Raw genomic sequence first — 20,376 nt, forward strand, 5'->3', positions numbered from 1 at the left:
ACATTGCAAAAATCTGAAAATGTCTGTCCAGAAAAATTAATCCATGCTTTTGTCACTTCTAGGTTAGACTACGGCAATGCTCTACTTTCTGGCTACCCAGATAAAGCACTAAATAAACTTCAGTTAGTGCTAAACATGGCTTCTAGAATCTTGACAAGAACCCCCCAAAAAATCATATTACTCCAGTTCTAGCCTCTCTACACTGGCTTCCTGTGAAGGAGAGGGCTGATTTCAAGGTTTTACTGCTAACCTACAAAGCATTACATGGGCTTGCTTCTTACTGTCCCTAGAATTTCTAAACAAACAGCTGGTGGCAGGGCTTTCTCCTATAGAGCTCCATTTTTATGGAATGGTCTGCCTACCCATGTGAGAGACGCAGACTCGGTCTCAACCTTTAAGTCTTTACTGAAGACTCATCTCTTTAGTAGGTCCGATGATTGAGTATAGTTTGGCCCAGGAGTGTGAAGGTGAACGGAAAGGCAGTGGAACAACGAACCGCCCTTGCTGTCTCTGCCTGGCTGGTTCCCCTCTCTCCACTGGGATTCTTTGCCTCTAACCCTGTTACAGGGGCTGAGTCACTGGCTTACTGTTGCTCTTCTATGCCGTCCCTGGGAGGAGTGCATCCCTTGAGTGGGTTGAGTCATTGACGTGATCTTCCTGTCTGGGTTGGCGACCCCCCCCCCCCCCCCTTGGGTTGTGCCGTGGCGGAGATCTTTGTGGGCTATTCTCGGCCTTGTGTCAGGATGATAAGTTGGTGGTTGAAGCTATCCCTCTAGTGGTGTGGGGTTATATCCTGCCTGTTTGGCCCTGTCCGGGGGTATCGTCGGATGGGGCCACAGTGTATCCCGACCACTCCTGTCTCAGCCTCCAGTATGTATGCTGTATTAGTTTGTGTCGGGGGGGAAAGGGTCAGTCTGTTATATCTGGAGTGTTTCTCCTGTCTTATCCGGTGTCCTGTGTGAATTTAAGTATGCTCTCTCTAATTCTTTCTCTCTTTCTTTCTTTCTTTCTTTCTTTCTTTTTTCTTTCTTTCTTTTTCTCTCTCTTGGAGAACCTGAGCCCTAGGACCATGCCTCAGGACTATCAGGCCTGATGACTCCTTGCTGTCCCCAGTCCACCTGGCCGTGCTGTTGCTCCAGTTTCAACTGTTCTGCCTGCGGCTATGGAGTCCTGACCTGTTCACCGGACGTGCTACCTGTCCCAGACATGCTGTTTTCAAATCTCTAGAGACAGCAGGAGTGGTGGAGATACTCTGAATGATCGGCTATGAAAAGCCAACTGACATTTACTCCTGAGGTACTGACTTGCTGAAACCTTGACAACTACTGTGACTATTATTATTTGACCCTGCTGGTCACCTATAAACATTTGAACATCTTGGCCATGTTCTGTTATAATCTCCACCTGGCAAAGCCAGAAGAGGACTGGCCACCCCTCAGAACCTGGTTCCTCTCTAGGTTTCTTCCTAGGTTCTGGCCTTTCTAGGGAGTTTTTCCTAGCCACCATGCTTCTACATCTGCATTGCTTGCTGTTTGGGGTTTTAGGCTGGGTTTCTGCACAGCACTTTGAGATATCAGCTGATGTAAGAAGGGCTTTATAAATAACATTTGATTTGATGACCAATCGATAAGTAATATGTAGGATATGTTTGACTACAGATTCCGCCTGTTAGGTCATCTGTTGTTTAATTGATTGATTGATTGTGTACATTATTCTTCAAAAGGATATTATTTCCACTGCTCACCAAAGGCTTTGTAGTTTCAATTTAACTGTATATTACACATCCAACATTTTCTATTTTAAATCATCAAAATATTCAATTCAAATTCTCCCAAGAGTGGCATCACAGCACAATTTAAGACCAATTTAAATAAAAAAGAAACCAAATAAAACATGTGATGAATGTTGCCTTTGAGCAGTTGAGCATAGAGACAATCCTGTGTTTATTCTCATTGACTCATTTAATTATGCAATTAAAACTGCGGCTGGAAACTGTCTTCACTGTATTAATGAATGGAAGAAAACAGAGCTATTAGATTAAACCCACACACACACACACACACACACACACCCATTCAACAGGGCGGCTAACGTGTTAACCCTCGCAGGGCTGTAGGCCCAGACGGCATCCCCAGCCGCGCCCTCAGAGCATGCGCAGACCAGCTGGCTGGTGTGTTTACGGACATATTCAATCAATCCTTATCACAGTCTGCTGTTCCCACATGCTTCAAGAGGGCCACCATTGTTCCTGTTCCGAGGAAAGCTAAGGTAACTGAGCTAAATGACTACCGCCCCGTAGCACTCACTTCCATCATCATGAAGTGCTTTGAGAGACTAGTCAAGGACCATATCACCTCCACCCTACCTGACACCCTAGACCCACTCCAATTTGCATACCACCCAAATAGGTCCACAGACGATTCAATCTCAACCACACTGCACACTGCCCTAACCCATCTGGACAAGAGGAATACCTATGTGAGAATGCTGTTCATCGACTACAGCTCAGCATTTAACACCATAGTACCCTCCAAACTTGTCATCAAGCTCGAGACCCTGGATCTCGACCCCGCCCTGTGCAACTGGGTACTGGACTTCCTGACGCGCCGCCCTCAGGTGGTGAGGGTAGGTAACAACATCTCCACCCCGCTGATCCTCAACACTGGGGCCCCACAAGGGGGCGTTCGGAGCCCTCTCCTGTACTCCCTGTTCACCCACGACTGCGTGGCCACGCACGCCTCCAACTCAATCATCAAGTTTGAGGACGACACTACAGTGGTAGGCTTGATTACCAACAACGACGAGACGGCCTGCAGGGAGGAGGTGAGGGCCCTCGGAGTGTGGTGTCAGGAAAATAACCTCACACTCAATGTCAACAAAACAAAGGAGATGATTGTGGACTTCAGGAAACAGCAGAGGGAGCACCCCCCTATCCACATCGATGGGACAGTAGTGGAGAGGGTAGTAAGTTTTAAGTTCCTCGGCGTACACATCACGGACACACTGAATTGGTCCACCCACACAGACAACGTTGTGAAGAAGGTGCAGCAGCGCCTCTTCAACCTCAGGATGGTTGAAGAAATTAGTCTTCTCACCAAAAGCACTCACAAACTTCTACAGATGCACAATCGAGAGCATCCTGTCGGGCTGTATCACCACCTGGTACGGCAACTACTCCGCCCACAACCGTAAGGCTCTCCAGAGGGTAGTGAGGTCTGCACAACGCATCACCGGGGGCAAACTACCTGCACTCCAGGACACCTTATCAAGGACAACCACCACCCGAGCCACTGCCTGTTCACCCCGCTATCATCCAGAAGGCGAGGTCAGTACAGGTGCATCAAAGCAGGGACCGAGAGACTGAAAAACAGCTTCTATCTCAAGGCCATCAGACTGTTAAACAGCCACCACTAACATTGAGTGGCTGCTGCCAACATACTGACTCAACTCCAGCCACTTTAATAATGGGAATTGATGGGAATTGATGTAAAATATATCACTAGCCAATTTAAACAATGCTACTAGCCACTTAGTATAATGTTTACATACCCTACATTTTTCATCTCATATGTATATGTATATACTGTACTCTATATCATCTACTGCATCTTTATGTAATACATGTATCACTAGCCACTTTAAACTAAACCACTTTGTTTACATACCCTACATTACTCATCTCATATGTATATACTGTACTCGATACCATCTACTGCATCTTGCCTATGCCATTCTGTACCATCACTCATTCATATATCTTTATGTACATATTCTTTATCCCTTTACACTTGTGTGTATCAGGTAGTAGTTGTGAAATTGTTAGGTTAGATTACTTGATGGTTGTTACTGCATTGTCGGAACTAGAAGCACAAGCATTTCGCTACACTCGCATTAACATCTGCTAACCATGTGTATGTGACCATTAACATCTGCTAACCGTGTGTATGTGACCATTAACATCTGCTAACCGTGTGTATGTGACCATTAACATCTGCTAACCGTGTGTATGTGACCATTAACATCTGCTAACCGTGTGTATGTGACCATTAACATCTGCTAACCGTGTGTATGTGACCATTAACATCTGCTAACCGTGTGTATGTGACCATTAACATCTGCTAACCGTGTGTATGTGACCATTAACATCTGCTAACCGTGTGTATGTGACCATTAACATCTGCTAACCGTGTATATGTGACCATTAACATCTGCTAACCGTGTGTATGTGACCATTAACATCTGCTAACCGTGTGTATGTGACCATTAACATCTGCTAACCGTGTGTATGTGACCATTAACATCTGCTAACCGTGTGTATGTGACAAATACATTTGATTTGATTTGATAACAAAAAGCAAAGAGCATGCAGATTGTATGTATTTGAGAGTTTGTGTGTGTGTGTGCGCGTGCATAAGTGTGTGTGAGTGCATCCGTGCACACAGGCGTGTGTGTCTGTGTGTAGAGAATAAAAGTGACTTACAGGTTCCCATAGTCCCAGACAACACACTGAGGATCTGAGGTGCCCTGGAAGAGACAAAAAACGACAAGAAAATATGAACTGTTACTACCAGAGGAGAGGGGGAGTTGGAAAACGGAAGTGAGAAACGGTTCACTGCCTGAGGAAAACAAGTGAAGGTGTGTGGAGGATGGAAGAAGAGGTAAACAGACAGACATAGGAAGAGAAAGTACAAGACAAGGGAGGGAGAACATGTATTTGCCGGAGGACAGACAGTGAAACAGCTACTGCTGGAGGGGATAGAGATTGTGTGTCGACAATAAAGAACGAAAAAGTGAGGAGATATAAAGACAGAGAGAGAGAGAGAGAGAGAGAGAGAGAGAGAGAGGGGGGAGTGAGAGAGAGAGGGGGGAGAGAGAGAGGGATGGAGAGAGAGAGAGAGAGGGGGGAGAGAGAGATAACAGAGAGAGAGAGAACAGAGAGAGAGAGAGAGAGAGAGAGAGAGAGAGAGTAGAGAGAGGGGGACAGAGAGACCGAGAGAGAGATGGGGGAGAGAGATTATTATTGTGATTATTATTATTATTATTATCTGACCCTGCTGGCCATCTATAAACATTTGAACATCTTGGCCATGTTCTGGTATAATCTCCACCGGGCACAGCCAGAAGAGGACTGGCCACCCCTCATAGCCTGGTTCCTCTCTACGTTTCTTCCTAGGTTCTGGCCTTTCTATGGAGTTTTTCCTAGCCACAGTGTTTTAGGCTGGGTTTCTGTACAGCACTTTGTGACATCGACTGATGTAGCTGAATAAATGCATTTGATTGATTGATTGATTGAGAGAGAGAGCGAGAGCGAGAGCGAGAGCGAGAGAGAGAGAGAGAGAGAGAGAGAGAGAGAGAGAGAGAGACCCGGACAGTCTCTAAATCTAAACACAAATTGCTCTACTCAAAGTCTAGACAAGCAGCCCATTCTGCAGACTCACTCCTAATCCATCGATTCACTTGAGACAAAGCCAATTCCACAGAGTAAAACGCCCTTTGATTGGCTAATCAAAGCTTAGTGGTGCATATAGCATTACTGAGGATGATTTTCCACGACTCAATCAGGGAATCGATCAGTGAATCGATTCACTCCAATTGATTCATCCACGCTCACCCAACCAGTGATCGGCATGATAAGTGAATCGATTGCTCTGGTCTAATTGAATCATCTGAACTTGTTCCACTCAATCTATAGGTCTCAATGTGTTTAATTCTACTGAGGACGAATCAACCAACAGTTATTTGGATTTTAGGAGAGTCCAGTCCAGTCTATGACCTGATGAGGTAGCTCTCTTTTCCAGCCAAGCATTACCACGACCATTAAACTAATCATTGACTTAATTCAGACAATCAGAAGAGCCAATCCTATCAGAGAAAAGATGGTTGGTTGCAGTGTACGAATAAACCTATTAACTTTTGTGCACTCAGATACAGAGGAGACCACACTTTTAGCATCTAAATACAGAAATTCCTTGTCCTCCAGTGAAAAAAATGAAATCATAGCCCTTTCCGTTTCAGCTAAGCCATCTCTGGGGAGGTAGGGTGAGGAAGGGTGCCTCTCTACGACCATCTATCAGTCGTTATATTGTGACCATGAATAATTCAAGCTTCCCTTTGAGGCCCATCTGATAATGAAGGGGAGTCTCCCTCTGGTGGTGGAGGACATTATTACACTGCACACTACGTACTCCTCCCTTGTTTAAAAAAAAACAGTTCTACAATAGATAGAGGTTCTGTGGTTTGTAACCATTAAAACAGGTTACGTATGGAATAGGATTCCACTGTGGTAAAAAACAAACATTTTTGGGGCTATATAGCACCCTTTTTATGTTTCTTTATAGAACCTTTATGGAGAACGGTTCTATAAAGAACCTGTCTCAATCTTAAAGGTTCTTTGTTGATCCTTTTAAAGAACCATACAGGGTTTTATATTCTATTTATTTTGGTCAGCCATATTATACTGTTCAAATTCCATAGGTGTTATGATTGTGTTAATTGACAAGTTGAATCAAATGAGCTACCTCTGTAACAGCTGAGGAGAGAAGAACCACTGACTGATTCAGTCAACCGTTCTCCATTTACACAAGGCCAAATGTGTGTTTCACAAGACAACATCGAATGCATAGTCATATATGCAGAATATGGAATTGCATACCACAACACATTAGATAAACTGCTATGATGTTCAATGTTTTATTTAAAGGTTAAAAAAAAATAATGTAATTTAGCAGATGCTCTTATCCAGAGCGACTTGTACCTTTTCGTACAGGTCCCACATGGGAATCAAAAGTGGGACACAAACCCACAACCCTGGCATGCTCTACCAACTGAGCCACACGGGACTCCCACTCACAGTTGCACTGACTAGTCTGTAGTGGCAAATCGGCTCAAATATGACGCACTCAAGAACTTTGTAAAAATCAATAGGCTTTTCATATCAAGGTATCTCAAGCCGGAGTGGTCCGCGGAACACACACCTTTCCAGAGCTCTCACTCTTCATTTTATACCCACACATACATTATCAGTTCATCCCCCAATGCAAATACAGTTACATTCCAATCCTGCTTGTTCAGCCCAGTAACGCCCACATCTGCTTTCGGACAGATTACAATGATGACCAGACCTTTGCTTTGACCTAAAGATAATATACGTCCCTCTTCCTGTGTCCTGTGTTTTAGACCCTGTAATTAACTCCAAGTGTCCCTTTTGGTGTGTGTCTTTCATCTCTAGTTTTTATTGTGTTCAGCTGCCCTGGTCGCCTTCTCTTCATATGGTTATCTAAGATCAAATAGACTTGTATATCCCCTGTGATTTGATTGTTGTCTGTAAGCCATCAGTTGGTCCTTTGTCTGACCCCCTCCTTTTTCTATCCCTCTGATCTTTGTATATACAGCTGGTCCAGGAATGTTTCTCAGCTACCCCATACCCTCACGGCCTTTATCTGCTTTCTGCCATATACAATAGACAATGCATTTTACCAGAACAAGAAATGAACCCATATTTGTATCTTTCTCTTGTGTTACCAAATCATGTATATAATTTCACCCACACTAGTAACCGAAAGGTTGCAAGTTCGAATCCCCGAGCTGACAAGGTACAAATCTGTCGTTCTGCCCCTGAACAGGCAGATAACCCACTGTTCCTAGGCCATCATTGAAAATAAGAATTTGTTCTTAACTGACTTGCCTAGTAAAATAAAGGTAAAATATAAAAAGATTTTAAAAATGTAGAGCTGTGAGCAAACCACGTCCCAAAATGCTCCAATGAGCCGCATCCTTTACATTTTAATTATCACTAAAGAGCAAAGAACCCTTGAAGAGGTCAAAGGTTAAACTGAGTCATTATGGGTCCTCTCTTCCCAAAGAACCCTTGAAGAGGTCAAAGGTTAAACTGAGTCATTATGGTTCCTCCCTTCCCAAAGAACCCTCATTTTGTTGTGTATGGGGACTGAGGATGTTGCCCAGGTATATGTTCCAAGTGACACCCTATTCCCTATATAGTGCACTAAACAGAGAGCCATTTAGTCCATTCATATAGACCAGAGCTGTCACGACTTCTACCTAAGGTAACTCCTCTCCCTGTTCGGGCGGCGCTCGGCGTCGCTGGTCTACTAGCCGCTACCGATCCCTTTTTCTTTTTCTGGTTGTTTTGTCTGTGTTCCTTTTCACACCTGGTTTTCATTGCTTTGATTTCTGTGGGTATATAGGGATGTCTGAGAAGCGCGTTTAATAATATAGTCCAGCAATACAAAAACGGCACAGACCAAAACCCCAAAACTACGCTCTCGAATAATCAGAAACTCATGCTAACGCATGGAGGAACAAACACAGTTCCGACACTTTACATACACGTGCGTAATAGCGAAAAAACAACAAACATCAAATACACTCGAGCGCAATGCACACAAGTCTAATCCTGCACGAATTACGGCAGGTAACAGGTGCCCTATATACCAACAGAAATCAAAGCAATGAAAACCAGGTGTGAAAAGGAACACAGACAAAACAACCAGAAAAAGAAAAAGGGATCGGTAGTGGCTAGTAGACCGGCGACGCCGAGCACCGAGCGCCGCCTGAACAGGGAGAGGAGTTACCTTCCGTAGAAGTCGTGACAAGAGCAGTGTGGGCACCAGAATGTTGCCCTGCTGTTTATAATGGATGTACAGGACTCTGACCAAACTGTAGAGCTGTTACGCCTCTTGGTCATGCAAATCTCCTTTTATTGGAACGGAAAGAAGAGTTTAGACTACTTTTATTATTATTATTATTATTATTATTATTTTAAACCTTTATTTAACTAGGCAAGTCAGTTAAAGAACAAATTCTTATTTACAATGACGGCCTACCCCGGCCAAACGCAGACAACCCTGGGCCAATTGTGCACCACCCTATGGGACTCCCAATCACGGCTGGATGTGATGCAGCCTGGATTGAGATGCCCCCTAAGTTTCTACCTTCCTTCCTTCCTCCCTCGTTCCCTCACTTCCTCTCTATCGCTCCCTCCCTGGTCAAGGTCATAGTATAGTCCATCTGTCCTGACTGTATAGTGCACATTGCGGTGGGACCCTCACTTCCACCTGTCCCCTTCTTGTCAGAAAGGTGATTTCCATAACGACAGAAGGAGTGATGCATCACGTTGTGAACCAGAGTTTGCATGAGATGACAGCTCTACGTTGCAGCTCACTCACACAACGGTGTCATCTACATCACAAGTCCCTCAGAGCGCATTAGCCTCCGATGCTACGTGGCGTAGCGGCATCTGCTAGCATTCAGCCATCAATCACCAGTCAGACGGGCTAGCCGTATGCTAACGTTAGTTCCATTGTGACTGACATGTACTCCCACGCTGTCTGCCTCTGTCTTTAGCACAGACATCATATAATGATGCTTTCTGCTCCACCAATAGGCTACGTTCCAGAAGACTAAATACTAATATCAGTGGATATAGTCTTTATATGTAGTATTCATAAACCTACATCTTTAGAGTCACTCACCCACATGCGCCCACACACAGATGCACACGCACACACACACACACACACGGACACACACCCGCACCCGCACACACACACAGACACACACACACATGGGCACACACACGGGCACACACACGGGCACACACACGGGCACACACGCACGCATACACGCTAACTAGCCGTCATTGGGAAGGTGTATGTCTTCACTGTAAGAACAATGTTCAGTACAGGAACCCCAACACTCCCCTCCCCTCTGCCAACATCTGTCGCCATGGCGCTACTTCAGTCACTACCCACCAACAGCTGCAGGGCAGGACTCACACACACACACACACACACACACACACACACACACACACACACACACACACACACACACACACACACACACACACACACACATACACATGACACATACACATACACACACACACACCTTAAAATATATACTTATTTTTATTTAACTAGGCAAGTCAGTTAAGAACAAATTCTTATTCACAATGACAGCCTACCGGGGAACAGTGGGTTAACTGCCTTGTTCAGGGGCAGAACGACAGATTTGTACCTTGTCAGCTCGGGGTTTCGGTCTTGCAACCTTTCGGTTACTAGTCCAACACTCTAACCACTAGGCTATCTGCTGCCCCTTGGCCAAGGTCATCCCCCAACAGCTGCAGACCACCAGATTACCAAGTAGTCTACAGTGGTGTACTGAGTTGTAAGGTCAACCAACCGTCTACAGAGGTTCAATGTGCTGAAGGTCAACCAACCGTCTACAGAGGTTCAATGTGCTGTAAGGTCAACCAACCGTCTACAGAGGTTCAATGTGCTGAAGGTCAACCAACCGTCTACAGAGGTTCAATGTGCTGTAAGGTCAACCAATCATCTACAGTGGTTCAATGTGCTGTAAGGTCATCCAACCGTCTACAGTGGTTCAATGTGCTGTAAGGTCAACCAACCGTCTACAGTGGTTCAATGTGCTGTAAGGTCAACCGTCTACAGTGGTGTACTGAGTTGTAAGGTCATCCAAACGTCTACAGTGGTGTACTGAGTTGTAAGGTCAACCAACCGTCTACAGTGGTTCAATGTGCTGTAAGGTCAACCGTCTACAGTGGTGTACTGAGTTGTAAGGTCATCCAAACGTCTACAGTGGTGTACTGAGTTGTAAGGTCAACCAACATTCTACAGTGGTGTACTGAGTTGTAAGGTCAACCAACCGTCTACAGAGGTTCAATGTGCTGTAAGGTCAACCAACCGTCTACAGTGGTGTACTGAGTTGTAAGGTCAACCAACCGTCTACAGTGGTGTACTGAGTTGTAAGGTCAACCAACCGTCTACAGTGGTGTACTGAGTTGTAAGGTCAACCAACCGTCTACAGTGGTGTACTGAGTTGTAAGGTCATCCAAACGTCTACAGTGGTGTACTGAGTTGTAAGGTCAACCAACCGTCTACAGTGGTGTACTGAGTTGTAAGGTCAACCAACCGTCTACAGTGGTGTACTGAGTTGTAAGGTCAACCAACCGTCTACAGTGGTTCAATGTGCTGTAAGGTCAACCATCTACAGTGGTGTACTGAGTTGTAAGGTCAACCAACCATCTACAGTGGTTCAATGTGCTGTAAGGTCAACCAACCGTCTACAGTGGTTCAATGTGCTATAAGGTCAACCAATCATCTACAGTGGTTCAATGTGCTGTAAGGTCAACCAACCGTCTACAGTGGTTCAATGTGCTGTAAGGTCAACCAACCATCTACAGTGGTTCAATGTGCTGAAGGTCAACCAACCCTCTACAGTGGTTCAATGTGCTGTAAGGTCAACCGTCTACAGGGGCTCATTGTTGCAGGACAGTCTCTCATTAAACTCTCCAGTTCTGTTCTAATTGAAAAGCCACAGACAAGTTGTGAAGGAGTACCCTAACACTCAGGCTGATACACATCATTATAATGCTATGACACATCATATGACACATCATTATACGGCTATGACACATCATTATCAGGCTATGACACATCATTATACAGCTATGACACATCATTATACAGCTATGACACATCATTACCAGGCTATGACACATCATTATCAGGCTATGACACATCATTATCAGGCTATGACATCATTATAAGGCTATGACACATCATATGACAAATCATTATAAGGCTATGACACATCATTATAAGGCTATGAGACATCATTATCAAGCTACGCCACATCATTATCAGGCTATGACACATCATTACCAGGCTATGACACATCATTACCAGGCTATGACACATCATTACCAGGCTATGACACATCATTATCAGCCTATGAGACATCATTATCAGGCTATGACATCATTATCAGGCTATGACACATCATTATAAGGCTATGACACATCATATGACAAATCATTATAAGGCTATGACACATCATTATCAGGCTATGATACATCATTATCAGGCTACGCCACATCATTATCAGGCTATGACACATGTTACCAGGCTATGACACGTCATTATAAGGCTATGACACATCATTATAAGGCTCTGACACATCATTACCAGTCTATTCCATGTTATACTCACATTAAGCAGCGGGGACAGCTCCACAACCACCATGGGTTCACTGGGTTTGGGTTCTGGCCGGACCGTCACCGTCAGAATCTTAGAGTTGATCACAGCAGGGGCTCTAAAGAGAGAGAGAGAGAGAGAGAGAGAGAGAGAGAGAGAGAGAGAGAGAGAGAGAGAGAGAGAGAGAGAGAGAAAAAAGAGAGAGAGAGAGAGAGAAAAAAGAGAGAGAGAGAGAGAAAAAAAAGAGAGAGAGAGAGAGAAAAAAAAGAGGGAGAGAGAGAGAGAGCGAGAGAGAGCGAGAGAGAGAGAGAAAAAAGAGAGAGAGAGAGAGAGAGAGAGAGAGAGAGAGAGAGAGAGAGAGAGAGAGAGAGAAAAAAGAGAGAGAGAGAGAGAGAAAAAAGAGAGAGATAGAGCGAGAGAGAGCGAGAGAGAGCGAGAGAGAGCGAGAGAGAGCGAGAGAGAGAGAGAGAGAGAAAAGAGAGAGAGAGAGCTTATGGAACTATGGGACCTGGTCAAGTGTAATATCACCAGATCTGAGTAATATCACCAGACCTGAGTAATATCACCAGATCTGTGTAATATCACCAGACCTGAGTAATATCACCAGACCTGAGTAATATCACCAGACCTGAGTAATATCACCAGACCTGAGTAATATCACCAGACCTGAGTAATATCACCAGATCTGAGTAATATCACCAGACCTGAGTAATATCACCAGAATTGAGTATTAGGGCCAGGACCATTAAGAAACAAACGTATCACAACCGGGAGTCCCGTAGGGTGGTGTCAAATTGGCCCAGCATCGTCCGGGTTTGGCCCGGTGTAGGCCGTCATTGAAAATAAGAATTTATTCTTAATTAACTGACTTGCCTTCTTAAATAAAGGTTAAATAAAACATTTAAAAATGTAATTTAAAAAATGGAGAATGGGAGCAAGGAATGAAGAGAGGAATAGCTGACAGAATAACATCTAGGGAGAAGATTACCAATAGAGAGGGAAAGTAGAGATAAAAAAGCAATGGATCTCAGGATTGATGGCTGTCACACATCTTTAGTGATGAAAGTGTATAATTCCATATATAATCCTAATAACCATGACATGGAAAGACCTGACACCAAAGCACTACCATCTGTTTGTCACCATAGCGTTAGGAAGGATCAGTCTGACCGGGATAGTTAAGCCCTCCTGAATGATAAACTCTTCCCAATTCTCCGGTAGTTCCCATATAATTGGATCAGCAGGAGTAGGGAATTCCAGGAAATGCTAGCGGTAGAGGGATAATCTGCGATGGCAATGTTTAAGGCTTTAGAGATGAAGAATGATGGATGAGAGAGAGAGATAAGCTAAATTAATTGCAAACACTTTTTAATGGAATAGGAAACATACTTACTTGGGGGCAGGAAGGATGACTCCTAAGGTTCGATAAAGGATGGCTCCGATGACAAAATACGAGGTCTCCGTTTCTGTTTCTGAAAGACACAAACATAATAGTTATTAATATAAATTGAATTGAGGAAATACACGAGTGGTAACCACACAGGCCCAAAGGCTATAGTCCAAACAGCAGATCACCTGTCCAGGAAGAAGGTTAAAGGTTCATATGTGTACACTGTATTCTAGTCGAGGCCTACTGTTCTATTCATATACTGTCCATAATGTGCATAGGTAAAAGTACTTGAAAGTACTAGTTAAGTCTTTTGTTTTTTAATCTGCACTTTACGTTACAATTTATATATTTGACAACTTTTACTTTTACTTCACTACATTCCTGAAGAAAATAATGTACTTTTTACTCCATACATTTCTCCTGACACCAACAAGTATTCATTATGTTTTGAATGCTTAGGAGAACAGGAATATGTTCTAATTCACACCCTTATCAAGAGAACCTCCCTGGTCATCCCTACTGCCTCTGGTCTGCTGGACTCACTAAACAGAGAACATCCCTGGTCATCCCTACTGCCTCTGGTCTGCTGGACTCACTAAACAGAGAACATCCCTGGTCATCCCTACTGCCTCTGATCTGCTGGACTCACTAAACAGAGAAGATCCCTGGTCATCCCTACTGCTCTGGTCTGCTGGACTCACTAAACAGAGAACCTCCCTGGTCATCCCTACTGCCTCTGGTCTGCTGGACTCACTAAACAGAGAACATCCCTGGTCATCCCTACTGCCTCTGATCTGCTGGACTCACTAAACAGAGAAGATCCCTGGTCATCCCTACTGCTCTGGTCTGCTGGACTCACTAAACAGAGAACATCCCTGGTCATCCCTACTGCCTCTGATCTGTTGGACTCACTAAACAGAGAACCTCCCTGGTCATCCCTACTGCCTATGATCTATTGGACTCACTAAACAGAGAACATCCCTGGTCATCCCTACTGCCTATGATCTGTTGGACTCACTAAACAGAGAACATCCCTGGTCATCCCTACTGCCTCTGATCTGTTGGACTCACTAAACAGAGAACCTCCCTCATCATCCCTACTGCTCTGGTCTGTTGGACTCACTAAACACAAATGCTTTGTTTGTAAATTATGTGTGAGTGTTGGAGTTTGCCCCTGGAAATCCTTTAAATACAAAATTGTACCATCTGGTCTGATTAATATAAAGAATTTGAAATGGTTTATACTTTTACTTTTGATACTTAAGTATACTTAAAACCAAATACATTTAATGAAGTATAATTTTACTGGGTGACATTCACTTTTACTTGAGTCATTTTCTATTAAAGTATCTTTCCTCTTACTCAAGTATGACAATTGGGTACATTTTCCACCACTGTCTATACACACCACCATATATAACCACTGTCTATACACACCACCATATATATAACCACTCTGGTCTGCTGGTCTCACTAAACAGAGAACATCCCTGGTCATCCCTACTGCTCTGGTCTGCTGGACTCACTAAACAGAGAACCTCCCTGGTCATCACTACTGCTCTGGTCTGCTGGACTCACTAAACAGAGAACATCCCTGGTCATCCCTACTGCTCTGGTCTGGTGGACTCACTAAACAGAGAACCTCCCTGGTCATCACTACTGCTCTGGTCTGCTGGACTCACTAAACAGAGAACCTCCCTGGTCATCACTACTGCTCTGGTCTGCTGGACTCACTAAACAGAAAACATCCCTGGTCGTCCCTACTGCTCTTGTCTGTTGGACTCACTAAACAGAGAACATCCCTGGTCATCCCTACTGCTCTGGTCTGTTGGACTCACTAAACAGAGAACATCCCTGGTCATCCCTACTGCCTCTGATCTGCTGGACTCACTAAACAGAGAACATCCCTGGTCATCCCTACTGCTCTGGTCTGCTGGACTCACTAAACAGAGAACATCCCTGGTCATCACTACTGCTCTGATCTGTTGGACTCACTAAACAGAGAACATCCCTGGTCATCACTACTGCTCTGGTCTGCTGGACTCACTAAACAGAGAACATCCCTGGTCATCCCTACTGCTCTGATCTGTTGGACTCACTAAACAGAGAACATCCCTGGTCATCCCTACTGCTCTGATCTGTTGGACTCACTAAACAGAGAACATCCCTGGTCATCCTTACTGCGTCTGATCTGGCAGTCTCACTAAACAGAGAACATCCCTGGTCATCCCTACTGCTCTGGTCTGGTGGACTCACTAAACAGAGAACATCCCTGGTCATCCCTACTGCCTCTGATCTGCTGGACTCACTAAACAGAGAACATCCCTGGTCATCCCTACTGCTCTGATCTGTTGGACTCACTAAACAGAGAACATCCCTGGTCATCCCTACTGCTCTGATCTGTTGGACTCACTAAACAGAGAACATCCCTGGTCATCCTTACTGCGTCTGATCTGGCAGTCTCACTAAACAGAGAACATCCCTGGTCATCCCTACTGCTCTGGTCTGGTGGACTCACTAAACAGAGAACATCCCTGGTCATCCCTACTGCCTCTGATCTGCTGGACTCACTAAACAGAGAACATCCCTGGTCATCCCTACTGCTCTGGTCTGCTGGACTCACTAAACAGAGAACATCCCTGGTCATCACTACTGCTCTGATCTGTTGGACTCACTAAACAGAGAACATCCCTGGTCATCACTACTGCTCTGGTCTGCTGGACTCACTAAACAGAGAACATCCCTGGTCATCCCTACTGCTCTGGTCTGGTGGACTCACTAAACAGAGAACATCCCTGGTCATCCCTACTGCCTATGATCTGTTGGACTCACTAAACAGAGAACATCCCTGGTCATCCCTACTGCCTCTGATCTGTTGGACTCACTAAACAGAGAACCTCCCTCATCATCCCTACTGCTCTGGTCTGTTGGACTCACTAAACACAAATGCTTTGTTTGTAAATGATGTGTGAGTGTTGGAGTTTGCCCCTGGAAATCCTTTAAATACAAAATTGTACCATCTGGTCTGATTAATATAAAGAATTTGAAATGGTTTATACTTTTACTTTTGATAATTAAGTATACTTAAAACCAAATACATTTAATGAAGTATAATTTTACTGGGTGACGTTCACTTTTACTTGAGTCATTTTCTATTAAAGTATCTTTCCTCTTACTCAAGTATGACAATTGGGTACATTTTCCACCACTGTCTATACACACCACCATATATAACCACTGTCTATACACACCACCATATATAACCACTGGCTATACACACCACCATATATAACCACTGTCTATACACACCACCATATATAACCACTGTCTATAAACACCACCATATATAACCACTGTCTATACATACCACCATATATAACTACTGTCTATACAGACACCATCCTATATAACTACTGTCTATACACACACCATCCTATATAACTACTGTCTATACACACCACCATATATAACTACTGTCTATACACACCATCCAATATAACTACTGTCTATACACTCCATTCTATATAACTGCTGTCTATACACACCATCATATATAACCACTGTCTATACACACCATCATATATAACTACTGTCTATACACACCACCATATATAACCACTGTCTATACACACCACCATATATAACCACTGTCTATACACACCATTCTATATAACTGCTGTCTATACACACCATCATATATAACCACTGTCTATACACACCACCATATATAACTACTGTCTATACACACCACCATATAGAACCACTGTCTATACACACCACCATATATAACTACTGTCTATACACACCATCATATATAACTACTGTCTATACACACCATCATGTATAACTACTGTCTATACTGTCTATACACACCATCATATATAACCACTGTAAATACACACCATCCTATATAACCACTGTCTATACACACCATCATATATAACCACTGTCTATACACACCATCCTATATAATCACTGTCTATACACACCATCCTATATAACCACTGTCTATACACACCACCATATATAACCACTGTCTATACACACCACCATATATAACCACTGTCTATACACACCATCATATATAACCACTGTCTATACACACCATCATATATAACCACTGTCTATACACACCATCATATATAACCACTGTCTATACACACCATCATATATAACCACTGTAAATACACACCATCCTATATACCACTGTCTATACACACCACCATATATAACCACTGTCTATACACACCACCATATATAACCACTGTCTATACACACCACCATATATAACTACTGTCTATACACACCACCAAATATAACTACTGTCTATACACACCACCATATATAACCACTGTCTATACACACGACCATATATAACCACTGTCTATACTGTCTATACACCACCATATATAACCACTGTCTATACACACCATCATATATAACCACGGTCTATACACACACCATCATATATAACTACTGTCTATACACACCATCCTATATAACAACTGTCTATACACACCATCATATATAACCACTGTCTATACACACCATCCTATATAAACACTGTCTATACACACCATCATATATAACCACTGTAAATACACACCATCCTATATAACCACTGTCTATACACACCATCATATATAACCACTGTCTATACACACCATCCTATATAACCACTGTCTATACACACCATCCTATATAACCACTGTCTATACACACCACCATATATAACCATTGTCTATACACACCATCATATATAACCACTGTAAATACACACCATCCTATATAACCACTGTCTATACACACCGTCATATATAACTACTGCTGTACACACCATCATATATAACTACTGCTGTACACACCATCCTATATAACTACTGTCTATACACACCATCATATTTAACTACTGTCTATACACACCATCATATATAACTATTGCTGTACACACCATCATATATAACTACTGCTGTACACACCATCCTATATAACTACTGTCTATACACACCACCATATATAACCACGGTCTATACTGTCTATACACCACCATATATAACCACTGTCTATACACACCATCATATATAACCACTGTCTATACACACACCATCATTTATAACTACTGTCTATACACACCATTCGATTTAACAACTGTCTATACACACCATCATATATAACCACTGTTTATACACACCATCATATATAACCACTGTCTATACACACCATCATATATAACCACTGTAAATACACACCATCCTATATAACCACTGTCTATACACACCATCCTATATAACCACTGTCTATACACACCATCCTATATAACCACTGTCTATACACACCATCCTATATAACAACTGTCTATACACACCATACATATATAACCACTGTCTATACACACCACCATATATAACTACTGTCTATACACACCATCCTATATAACTACTGTCTATACACACCACCATATATAACCACTGTCTATATACACCACCATATATAACCACTGTCTATACTGTCTATACACACCATCCTATATAACTACTGTCTATACACACCATCATATATAACTACTGCCTATACACACCATCCTATATAACTACTGTCTATACACACCATCATATATAACTACTGTCTATACACACCATCATATATAACTACTGCCTATACACACCATCCTATATAACTACTGCCTATACACACCATCCTATATAACTACTGTCTATACACACCATCATATATAACTACTGTCTATACACACCATCATATATAACTACTGCCTATACACACCATCCTATATAACTACTGTCTATACACACCATCATATATAGCTACTGTCTATACACACCATCATATATAACTACTGCCTATGCACACCATCCTATATAACTACTGTCTATACACACCATCATATATAACTACTGCCTATACACACCATCCTATATAACTACTGTCTCTACACACCATCATATATAACTACTGTCTATACACACCATCATATATAACTACTGCCTATACACACCATCCTATATAACTACTGTCTATACACACCATCATATATAACTACTGTCTATACACACCATCCTACTTAACTACTGCTGTACACACCTTTTCTATTCATATACTGTCCATAATGTCTACACACACCATCCCATGAAAATAAACTCAGCAAAAAAAAGAAACGTCCTCTCACTGTCAGCTGCGTATATTGTCAGCAAACTGAACAAGTGTAAATATTTGCATGAACATGACAAGATTCAACAACTGAGACATAAACTGAACAAGTTCCAAAGACATGTGACTAACAGAAATTGAATAATGTGTCCCTGAACAAGGGGGGGGGGTGTCAAAAAGTAACAGTCAGTATCTGGTGAGGCCACCAGCTGCATTAAGTATTGCAGTGCATCTTCTCCTCGTGGATGCACCAGATTTGCCAATTCTTACTGTGAGATGTTACCCCACTCTTCCACCAAGGCAACTGCCAGTTCCCGGTCATTTCTGGGGGGAATGACCCTAGCCCTCATCTTCCGATCCAACAGGTCCGATACATGCTCAATGGGATTGAGATTCGGGCTCTTCGCTGGCCATGGCAGAACACTGACATTCCTGTCTTGCAGGAAATCACGCACAGAACGAGCAGTATGGCTGGTGGCATTGTCATGCTGGAGGGTCATGTCAGGATGAGCCTGCAGGAAGGGTACCACATGAGGGAGGAGGATGTCTTCCCTGTAATGCACATCATTTTAGATTGCCTGCAATGACAACAAGTTCAGTCGGATGATGCTGAGACACACCGCCCCAGACCATGACGGACCCTCCACCTCCAAATCGATCCTGCTCCAGGGTACAGGTCTCAGTGTAACGGTCATTCCTTCGACGATAAACGCGAATCCGACCATGACCCCTGGTGAGACAAAACCGCGACTCGTCAGTGATGATCACTTTTTGCCAGTCCTGTCTGGTCCAGAGACGGTGGGT

At 43.2% G+C, this 20,376-nt stretch overlaps 1 protein-coding gene across 2 annotated transcripts in view; it reads right to left on the reverse strand.

Moving 5' to 3' along the window:
* The window catches only part of LOC116353424 (adhesion G protein-coupled receptor B2-like), a 231,560-nt gene that overhangs the window by 173,676 nt on the left and 37,508 nt on the right, over positions 1–20,376 (reverse strand). For both annotated transcript variants that reach the window (XM_031788983.1, XM_031788982.1), the window contains exons 7-9: positions 13,411–13,489; positions 12,033–12,135; positions 4,481–4,524 (exon numbers count right to left, since the gene is read on the reverse strand). In XM_031788983.1, the coding sequence (XP_031644843.1) occupies positions 4,481–4,524; positions 12,033–12,135; positions 13,411–13,489 (226 nt within the window). The remainder of the gene's footprint in view (positions 1–4,480; positions 4,525–12,032; positions 12,136–13,410; positions 13,490–20,376) is intronic.

Source organism: Oncorhynchus kisutch, linkage group LG14 (genome assembly GCF_002021735.2).
Source record: "Oncorhynchus kisutch isolate 150728-3 linkage group LG14, Okis_V2, whole genome shotgun sequence".
Lineage (NCBI taxonomy): Eukaryota > Metazoa > Chordata > Actinopteri > Salmoniformes > Salmonidae > Oncorhynchus > Oncorhynchus kisutch.